The 10,604-nt window shown below is 55.1% G+C and overlaps 1 protein-coding gene across 2 annotated transcripts; it reads left to right on the top strand.

The window, feature by feature from the left end:
- The first annotated feature begins 243 nt into the window (after positions 1 to 243).
- CHEK1 (checkpoint kinase 1) lies at positions 244 to 9,982 on the top strand. Of its 2 annotated transcripts, none has more exons than XM_054292971.1 (11): positions 244 to 308; positions 894 to 1,117; positions 1,218 to 1,282; positions 2,480 to 2,549; positions 3,267 to 3,455; positions 5,177 to 5,281; positions 5,416 to 5,511; positions 5,582 to 5,690; positions 5,880 to 6,057; positions 8,524 to 8,655; positions 9,744 to 9,982. In XM_054292971.1, exons 1-11 carry the CDS (start codon positions 244 to 246, stop codon positions 9,837 to 9,839), a joined length of 1,329 nt encoding a protein of 442 aa, XP_054148946.1. In that variant the 3' UTR covers positions 9,840 to 9,982. The 2 variants fall into 2 exon arrangements, with proteins under 2 accessions (XP_054148946.1, XP_054148947.1); XM_054292972.1 differs by lacking the exon at positions 244 to 308 and adding an exon at positions 8,739 to 8,840 and having other exon boundaries at positions 1,051 to 1,117.
- Positions 9,983 to 10,604: the final 622 nt, after the last annotated feature.

Below are 10,604 nucleotides of genomic sequence, written 5' to 3'. Positions count from 1 at the left end.
CCGTTTTAGCTGATATTAACCGGTTTGAATGTAAGTAGAGGCGGGGGCGGGGCTGGGGGCGTGGCCTGCAATGGGCGCGGGATTCCGGGTGTGGGCGGGGGCTGGCGGTCTGTGGGCGGGGCTTTGTGCGTGCGCACGCAGGGGGGGGCGGGGCTCGCGGCGGTGGCGGGAAAGGGCGGCGTGGCTGGGCCGCTGCCGGGACCGGGACCGGGATCGCGGCCCCGAGCGGGCCCGGGGCCGGGGATGGCGGTGCCCTTCGTGGAGGACTGGGACCTGGTGCAGACGCTGGGCGAAGGCGCCTACGGGGAGTGAGTGCGGCGGGGCCGGGGGGCGCGGGGTTGCTGCCGGCCGGGTCCGCCCCTTGCACGCCCCTGCCCTGCCCCTTGCGCGGCCCGGGCCCTGCCCTGCCCCTTGCGCGGCCGCTGTCCCCTCTGCCCCCCGGGTGCCACTTGCACACCCGCTGCTTGTCCCTGCGTGGTTCTGCGTGGCCACTGCGTGCCCGCTGTTTGCTCCCCTCTTGGCCATCACACGCCGTGTGTGTGCCCACAGCTCGCCCAGTCCGCGCTGCTCGCCCGTCACATGCCCGCTGTTTGCCCACTCTCCGGTCGTGGCACGTCCTCTGTGTGCCCGCTGCTCGCCCATCACACCCCTTGCACCCCTGTGTGCCCATGGTGCTCCTCCCCGTGCCTGCATTCCCTGCCTGTTCGCCTGTTCCTGCCCGCACCATTTGCTGCCCATTCCCTGCCCGTTCCTTGCCCCCAGTGCCAATATTCCCTGCCTGCTGCCATCTCCAGAGGCAGAATTATCTCCCATTCCCTGCCTGCTGCCTGTCTCTAGGGGAAGCATTGCCATGCCCGCTCCCATGCCCACTCCCTGTTCCGTGCCCACCGCAGGGTGCAGCTGGCCGTGAACCGCCGCACCGAGGAGGCCGTGGCCGTGAAAATCGTGGACATGAAGCGCGCGGCCGAGTGCCCGGAGAACATCAAGAAGGAAATCTGCATCAACAAGATGCTGAGCCACGAGAACGTCGTCCGGTTCTACGGACACCGGCGGGAGGGCACCACGCAGTACCTGTTCCTGGAGTACTGCCGCGGCGGGGAGCTTTTCGACCGCATCGGTGCGCATGGGGCACCGGGGATGTAGGGGCAGCGGGCATCCTAAATTGTCACCCCCACACGGCTCAGGGCTGCTCTTCCCTTCTTCTTCCCCACGTGCAGAGCCAGATGTTGGGATGCCAGAGCCGGAGGCGCAGCGGTTCTTCCAGCAGCTGATTGCCGGCGTGGTGAGTGTTCAGCAGCGGCAGTGCCGCGGGTGCCAGGCAATGCCACGGGTGCCAGTGGCGATTCCTGCACGGCGCTGACTCCCTGACCCTTGCCGTGATTCCTGCACGGTGCTGACCCTTGCCATGATTCCCACAAGGCACTGAGCCTTACCATGATTCATACATCATGCTGACCCTCTGATCCTTGCCATGATTCCTGCACCTTGCTGATCCTTGCTGTGATTCCCACATCATAATGAACCCCTGACTCTTGCCTTGATTCCCACATGGCACTGACTCCCTGACCATTGCCGTGATTCCCACATGGTGCTGACCTTTGCCATGATTCCCACACCATGCTGACCCTCTAACCCTTGTCATGATTCCCACATGGTGCTGATCCTTGCCATGATTCTCACATAGCACTGACCCTTGCCATGATTCCTACACCATGCTGACCCCCTGACCCTTGCCATGATTCCCACACATTGCTGACCCTTGTCGTGATTCCTACATGATGCTGACCCTTGCCATGATTCCTACACCATGCTGACCCTCTGACCCTTGCCATGATTCCCACATCACGCTGACCCCTGACCCTTGCCATGACTCCCACATGGTGCTGATCCTTGCCACGATTCCTACACCAGGCTGATCCTTGCCATGATTCTCACATAGCACTGACCCTTGCCATGATTCCTACGTGGTGCTGACCCTTGCCATGATTCCTACACCATGCTGACCCTCTAACCCTTGCCATGACTCCCACATGGTGCTGATCCTTGCCATGATTCTCACACAGCACTGACCCTTGCCGTGATTCCTACACATTGCTGACCCTCTGACCCTTGCCACGATTCCCACATCATGCTGACTCCTGACCCTTGCCATGATTCCTACACCATGCTGATCCTTGCCATGATTCTCACACAGCGCTGACCCTTGCCATGATTCCCACACATTGCTGACCCCTTGACTCTTGCCGTGATTCCCACACATTGCTGACCCTTGCCATAATTCCCACATGGCACTGATCATTGCTATGACTCCCACTCATCACTGACCATTACCATGATTCCCACACGGCACTGACCCTTGCCATAATTCCCACACCATGCTGACCCTCTAACCCTTACCATGATTCCCACACCATGCTGCCCCCTGACCCTTGCCATGATTCCCCTCCCACACAGCACTGACCCCTCCCCTCCTCCTCAGGTGTACCTGCACAGCATCGGCATCACCCACCGGGACCTGAAGCCGGAGAACCTGCTGCTGGACGAGCGAGGTGGGGCCGGGCGTGTCCCTCTCCGGCCTCCATTAAGTTTTCATTTCTTAATTTGTGGTTTTCCATTTGAGTGTTCAATTTAAAGCTTTTATTTGAATGTTTATATTTTGCATTTGATTTTTTAATGTAAGGGTCTAATTTTGTTCTGAATTTAAAATCTACTTTACATTTTTAATTTAAAATTTTTACGTTTTTAGCTTAATTTCTTTATTTAAGCTTTTATTTGTTTTTGCGTTCTGATTTGAATTTCTTCTTTTAATTTTATTTGTATTTTAATTCAAATTTTCAGGTCAACTTTTAAATCTAGAACTTTAGAATCTTAAGATTAAATTCTAGTTCGAATTTCTTTTGATTTTATTGGTATTTTAATTCAAATACTAAGTTCAACTTTTAAACCTAGAACTGTAGAATCTTACGTTTAAATTCTAGTTTGAATTTCTTCTTTTAATGCTATTTGTATTATAATTCAAATTTTTTAAGTTCAACTTTTAGACTTAGTAGTTTAAAATCTTAACTTGAATTTTCATTTTAAGCCTGTTTTCAATTCAAATTTTTAAACAAATTTTGAGTTTGAATTTATAAATAAAATTTTTACTTAACGTTTTGATTTTTATTTCAATTTGAACTTGCATTTTGAATTAATTTTGTTGGGGAAGCGGGTTAATTTTGAGTTTTGATTTGAAGTTTTAACTCGGCTTTGCTTCTGTTTGGGCCCAGACAACCTGAAGATCTCGGATTTCGGGCTGGCCACGGTGTTCCGGCACAACGGGCGGGAGCGGCTGCTGAACAAGATGTGCGGGACCCTGCCCTACGTGGCCCCCGAGCTGCTGAGGCGCCCCGAGTTCCGCGCCGAGCCCGTCGACGTCTGGGCCTGCGGCGTGGTGCTGACAGCCATGCTGGCCGGAGGTGGGCAGGGAGGGAGGGATGGAGGGAGGGATGGATGAGAAATGGAGGGATGGATGGATGGATGGATGGATGGATAGATGGATGAGAAATGGAGGGATGGATGGATGGATGGATGGATGGATGAGAAATGGAGAGATGGATGGATGGATGAGAAATGGAGAGATGGATGGATGGATGGATGGATGGATGGATGAGAAATGGATGGATGGATGGAGGGATGGATGGAATTCACAGAGGATGATGTGCTGATGGCCATGCTGGCCGGAGGTGGGCAGGGAGGGATGGATGGATGGATGATGGATGGATGGAATTCACAGAGGGTGACCTGGTGCTGGTGGCCATGCTGGCTGGAGGTGGGCATGGATGGAGGGATGGATGGATGGATGGATGGATGGATGGATGGGGAATGGATGAGAGATGGATGGGTGGATGGATGGATGAGAGATGGATGGATGGATGGATGGATGGATGAGAGATGGATGGATGGATGGATGGATGGATGGATGGATGGAATTCACAGAGGGTGATGTGCTGATGGCCATGCTGGCCGGAGGTGGGCAGGGAGGGATGGATGGAGGGGATGGATGGATGGATGGATGGGGAATGGATGAGAGATGGATGGGTGGATGGATGGATGGATGGATGGATGGATGGATGGATGAGAGATGGAGGGATGGAGGGATGGAGGGATGGATGGAATTCACAGAGGATGATGTGCTGATGGCCATTCTGGCCGGAGGTGGGCAGGGAGGGATGGATGGATGGATGATGGATGGATGGAATTCACAGAGGGTGACCTGGTGCTGGTGGCCATGCTGGCCAGAGGTGGGAATGCTGGGATGTACAGAATTCACAAAGGGTGATGTGCTGATGGCCATGCTGGACGGAGGTGGGAATAGATGGAGTTCACAGAGGGTGATGTGCTGATGGCCAGAGGTGGGAATGTTAGGATGGATGGATGGATGGATGAAATTCACAGAGGGTGGTGTGCTGACAGCCATGTTGGCTGGAGGTGGGAATGTTGGGATGTACAGAATTCACAGAGGATGATGAGCTGATGGCCAGAGGTGGGAATGTTGGGATGGATGGATGGATGGATGGATGGATGGAATTCACAGGAGGTGATAAATGGCCAGCAGAGGTGGGAACACTGGAATGTCTCTAGGAATGGATGGAATGCCTGTGACGTGTTCAGGGGGTGTGGGGGAAATGCAGGGGTGGTGCAGAGGACGTGGGGGAGTGTTTGTGGAATGTGCAGGGATGTATGTGTGGAATGCAGAAGGGGTGCACGGGTGAAGTGTGTGAGGGGAACAGCCTGGAGTGCCCCAGGGATGTAAGGGATGGGGCAGGGGTGCACATGAGATGGGAGGGGTGTGTGAAACAGAGATGGAGTGTGTGGGATCCATAAGGGAGATGGGAAATGCATGGAGGGGGATGTCTGGAAAATCCATAGGGATGCATGGAGGGAATAGAGGGCTGCAGAAGGGGAATGTATGTGATGTGTAGTGGGGAGTGTATGGGATGCATAGGAGGAGTTTGGGATGCACAGAGAGGTATGGGATGTGTGTGAGAAACCATGGGATGCACAGGGAGGTTTGGGATGCATGGGGAGCACACAGGACCTGTGGCAGGGTCACCTGGCACACCACGTCCCCACAGTGCCACATGTGTGCCCGGGGGATTGTGGCACTGGGGGTGACAGCAGTGGGGTCTCCTGGCAGAGCTGCCTTGGGACCAGCCCAGCGACAGCTGCCAGGAATACAGTGACTGGAAGGAGAAGAAAACCTACCTCCCACCTTGGAAGAAGATTGATTCCGCTCCCTTGGGTAAGCACCCAGCAGCTCCCTAAATATGTGCACACATTTATATATATATACACACACAAATATATAGCTATACATACACACAAACACACACATATCACACACCATATTGTGTTCCACCCCCTCGTCTCCCCCAGCACTGCTGCACAAGATCCTCACGGAGAGCCCCACGGCCAGGATCACCATTGCTGACATCCAGAAGGACCGGTGGTACAGCAGACCCCTCAAGAAGGGTAAGGGACTGCGGGGGGGCGCGCTGCTGCCCCCGGGTTTGGGGTCACCCGGTGTCCTGTCCCTTTGCAGATGTCAAGCGGGCTCGGCTCTCCTCGGGGGGAGTCAGCGACTCCCCTGGAGGCTTCTCCAAGCACATCCGCTCCGATACAGACTTCTCACCCGTGAAGGGAGCACTGGGGTGAGCCTCTGCTTCCCTCCACACGGGTTCGCAATTCCTCGCACGCCTCGGGGCCTTCCCGGCATTTTCTCCAGGAGGTGGTGGGGTGAAAACCCCGCACAACCCCTGTGATCCTGCAGAATCCCATGCAGTTCCCACATCGGGCTCTCTCCAGCTCTCCTAACCCTTGTGTCCCCCCTTGCCTTGCAGTGAGGACAAGGCAAGCTATTCCACGTCTCAGCCGGAGCCCGGCACGGGCGGGATGCCCTGGGAGAGTGGCACGGGAAGCATCGACCAGCTGGTGCAGGGCTTCAGCTTCTCGCAGCCCGCCTGCCCCGAGCACATGCTGGTCAACAGCCAACTCCTGGGCACCCCAGGCTCCTCCCAGGTCAGGGGGCACCTGGCACCACCTGCAACACCGGGGTGCTGCCTCGCCGTGCTTGGGACGCGGCTGGGCGAGGCTGATCCTCTTGGGATTTCACCTCGCGGCGTTTGGGGCGCGGCTCGGCATCGGCAGCGGTGTCAGCGTGCACCTGCAATGCTTTGGGGCTGCTCTCTGCTGCTTGGGGTGCAGCTTTGCCTGCTGGGGAACACTGGAGCTGTAACTTTTTGTTGTTTATCATCTCAGGTGCGAGCTTGCAGGATTTGGGGCACAGCTTTTCGATATTTTCACTATCGGGGTGACACTTTGCCATGCCTTGAGGTGCAAGTCTGCAGGATTTGGACACAGTTTTTCAGTATTTTCAGTATCAGGGTGACACTGCTATTGCCTGGGGTGCAAGTTTGCAGGAGTTGGGGCACAGCTTTTCAGTATTTTTACTATCAGGGTGACACTTTGCCATGGCCTTGGGGTGCAAGTTTGCAGGATTTGGGGCACAGTTTTTCAGTATTTTCAGTATCAGGCTGACACTGCCATGGCCTTGGGGTGCAAGTTTGCAGGACATGGGGCACAGCTTTTCAGTATTTTCAGTATCAGGGTAACACTTTGCCATGGCCTGGGCTGCAAGTTTGCAGGAGTTGGGGCACAGCTTTTCAGTATTTTCACTATCAGGGTGACACTTTGCCATGGCCTTGGGATGCAAGTTTGCAGGATTTTGGGCACAGCTTTTCAATATTTTCACTATCAGGGTGACACTTTGCCATGGCCTTGGGGTGAAGTTTTGATTTGCAGGATTTGCATCTGATTTGCAGGATTTGGGGCACAGCTTTTCAGTATTTTCAGTATCAGGATGACACTTTGCCATGGTCTTGGTGTGTTTGGGGGCAGCTTCACAACCGATTTACAACACTGGGGTCCAACATTGCATTGTATAAACTGGGGTGGAACTTTGCATCCATGAGGAGCAGCTTTGCCATATTTATAACATCAGGGAGCAGCTTGGCAATGTGTGGGGTGTGCCTGGGGGAGGTTCATCACCTTGGGGTGCAGCTCTGCAGCATTTGGGGGGCAGATCTCATCCAGTTTACATCAGGATCCAGTGCTGCACCTTTTATACTACTGGGGTGCAGCTTTGCCTTAGATATGTAAGATTAAGAAGCAACTTTTGTTGTGTTTATAATATCAGGGAGCAACTGTTGGGGCTGTGGCTGTTGAATATTTACCACCTGAGGGTGTCAGGTGAAGGATTTGGGCTGCAAATTTGCAGTACTTTTAGTGTCACTTTGTCACTTTGCCAGGGATTTGAGGGGCAGTTTCAGATCTGATTTACAGCACTGGGGTGCAACATTGTGCTGTGTAAAATATTGGGGTGCAACTTTGCATCATAAATACCACATTAAAGAGCAACTTTGCTGTATAAGCAATGTCAGGGAGCAGCTTGACAAGGCTGGGATGCAGCTGTGAGTTTTATCATCTCGGGGTGCCACCTCCCAAGATTTAGGTTGCAAATGTGCATCATTTATGGCATCAGGGTGCACTTTGTGCTCTGTGGTGTTTGGGGAGCAACTTTGAATATGATTTACAGTATCAGGGAGCAGCTTGGCAGCGTTGAGGTGCTGCTGGGCAAGGTTTGTCATCTCGAGGTGCAGCCTGATGGTATTTGGGGCACAATTTTGCAGTATTTTGAGTAATAAAGCGCAGCTTTCCAGTTGCAGGCTACAGCTCTGCAGCATTTGGGAGGCAACTTCAGATCCAGTTTACAATATTGGGGCCCATCATTGCACTTCTTATACCATTGGGGCACAACTGTGCATCCTATGTGTGTCTTTAAAGAGCATTTTATGATGCTGACTGACCAGGGGCTGACTTTGTGCTGTTTGGGATGTGGCTGTGCAGAATTTCTGCTCTTTGGGATGTGGCTGTGCAGAATTTCTGCTCTTTGGGATGTGGCTGTGCAGTATTTCTGCTGTTTGGGATATGGCTGTGCAGGATTTCTGCTCTTTGGGATATGGCTGTGCTCTTTGGGATGTGGCTATGCAGGGTTTCTGCTCTTTGGGATGTGGCTATGCAGGATTTCTGCTCTTTGGGATGTGGCTGTGCTCTTTGGGATGTGGCTATGCAGGATTTCTGCTCTTTGGGATGTGGCTGTGCTCTTTGGGACATGCTTGTGCAGCATTTCTCCTCTTTGGGATGTGGCTGTGCAGTATTTCTGCTCTTTAGGATGTGCCTCTGCTCTTTGGGATGTGGCTGTACAGTATTTCTGCTCTTTGGGATGTGCCTCTGCTCTTTGGGACATGCTTGTGCAGCGTTTCTGCTCTTTGGGATGCGCTTGTTGCCTTGTGCCATCAGGGGGTGCAGCTTCCCAACATTTCCTCACCGAAAGCCAGGCTGTGTCAGAGCTGGGGCTGCAACCTGGTGGGATTTGGGGCCTTTTGGCGGGGTTGCTGACCCCTGGAATGTTTTTTGGGGCGGCAGAGCCCGTGGCAGCGGCTGGTGAAGCGGATGACGCGGTTCTTCACCAAGCTGGACGCCGACGGCTCCTACCGCGCGCTGAAGGAGGTGTGTGAGAAGATGGGCTACGGCTGGAAGATGAGCTGCACCAACCAGGTGGGGGTCAGGGATGGAACTGGGGCTGGCACCCCTGTGCTGGGCCAGCAGGGAATAATTCGAGACATTCTCCCCCTTTGCAGGTCACCATCTCGACCACAGACAGGAGGAACAACAAACTCATCTTCAAGGTGAACCTGGTGGAGATGGAGAGCAAGATTTTGGTGGATTTTCGCCTCTCCAAGGTGTGTGGGGGTCAGGGTGGGTGGTGGGGGCTGTATGGCAGGGGCAGGGTGGGGAGGGACCACGTAAAGTGGGTGCAGAACGGGGGTGACCACGGGAGGTGGGTGCAGAATGGGGTGACCATGGGAGGTGGGTGCAGGGTTGGGGTGACCATGGGAGGTGGGTGCAGAATGGGGTGACCATGGGAGGTGGGTGCAGAATGGGGTGACCAAGGGAGGTGGGTGCAGGGTTGGGGTGACCATGGGAGGTGGGTGCAGGGTTGGGGTGACCACGGGAGGTGGGTGCAGAATGGGGTGACCATGGGAGGTGGGTGCAGGGTTGGGGTGACCACGGGAGGTGGGTGCAGGGTTGGGGTGACCACGGGAGGTGGGTGCAGGGTTGGGGTGACCATGGGAGGTGGGGGCAGAATGGGGGTGACCATGGGAGGTGGGTGCAGGTTTGGGGTGACCACGGGAGGTGGGTGCAGAATGGGGGTGACCATGGGAGGTGGGTGCAGGGTGGGGGTGACCATGGGAGGTGGGGGCAGAATGGGGGTGACCATGGGAGGTGGGTGCAGGTTTGGGGTGACCACGGGAGGTGGGTGCAGAATGGGGGTGACCATGGGAGGTGGGTGCAGGGTTGGGGTGACCATGGGAGGTGGGGGCAGAATGGGGGTGACCACGGGAGGTGGGTGCAGGGTGGGGGTGACCACGGGATGTGGGTGCAGAGTGGGGGTGACCACGGGAGGTGGGTGCAGAATGGGGGTGACCACGGGAGGTGGGTGCAGAATGGGGGTGACCATGGGAGGTGGGTGCAGGGTGGGGGTGACCATGGGAGGTGGGTGCAGGGTTGGGGTGACCACGGGAGGTGGGTGCCAGGGGAGGGAGGGGTGCAGGGGGTGTCAGCCCCTGTCTCTCCCCACGCAGGGCGATGGCCTGGAGTTCAAGAGGCATTTCCTGAAGATCAAGGCCAAGCTCAGCGACATTGTCAGCACCCAGAAGGTCTGGCTGCCTGGCACCTGAGCCCGCACACGCCTTCTCTGCCTCTTCCTTCTCTTCCTCCACCTCCTCCTCCTCCTCTTCCTCCTGGCTGCGCTCTGGCAGCAGCACGCAAATACTGTGAAGGTGTCTGGCCACCTGTTTTAGGTTTTGAAGGTTCAATAAAGCCCTGGGGGACACGAGGTGAGGCTGGTTGCTGCCAGGGGGAGCTGCACGGGGTTGTTCACTCTGAAGCCTGCTGATGGCGCAGCTTTGCTCGGCCAGAGTAAATCCCACTGCGGGATCTGTGCCGAGCCCTAAACCCGCCCCAGGGGCTGGGGGCTGACCCCCCCGCCCCCCATTCCTGCCCTGTCTCAGGGCAGTGGCTGCCCTCATTTTCCAGCCTCTCTAATTGCTTTTGGGAAGGACTAACGAGCCCGAGAGCTGCCAGGGGTTGTTAGCGCTGGAGCGAGAGAGGAGAGCCAGGGATTAACCCCATCCCCCCCAAAAAAGAGCATCCCCCCAAAAAAACCCACCCCAAGGTGCAAACCCTGAGACATCACCACAATTCCTCCTTAAAGCTGCAGCAGTGTTTAATTATTGGGCTAAAAAAAAAAAAGCATTTTTTTACTTGTTTACCCCTTCTTAAATTATTATTTTTTAAATATCCTTTTGCCCAGCCTTTTTGTTTCCCTGGTGGGAACCCCCCTTGGGCGAAGCAATTAGCGGCGATTTTTTAATTGCATATTTATATTGCAGCTGGGGAGCGAGACCCCGGCAGCGGGCGAGGGGAAGGCAGGAAGACGCCGC

The sequence above is a fragment of the Melozone crissalis genome, unplaced genomic scaffold (genome assembly GCF_028551555.1).
Source record: "Melozone crissalis strain CALT ecotype California unplaced genomic scaffold, PUWL_Pcris_2 ptg000120l_1, whole genome shotgun sequence".
NCBI lineage: Eukaryota > Metazoa > Chordata > Aves > Passeriformes > Passerellidae > Melozone > Melozone crissalis.
The sequence above is the reverse complement of the archived record's forward strand: the minus strand, read 5'-3'. Positions and strand labels throughout refer to the sequence as shown.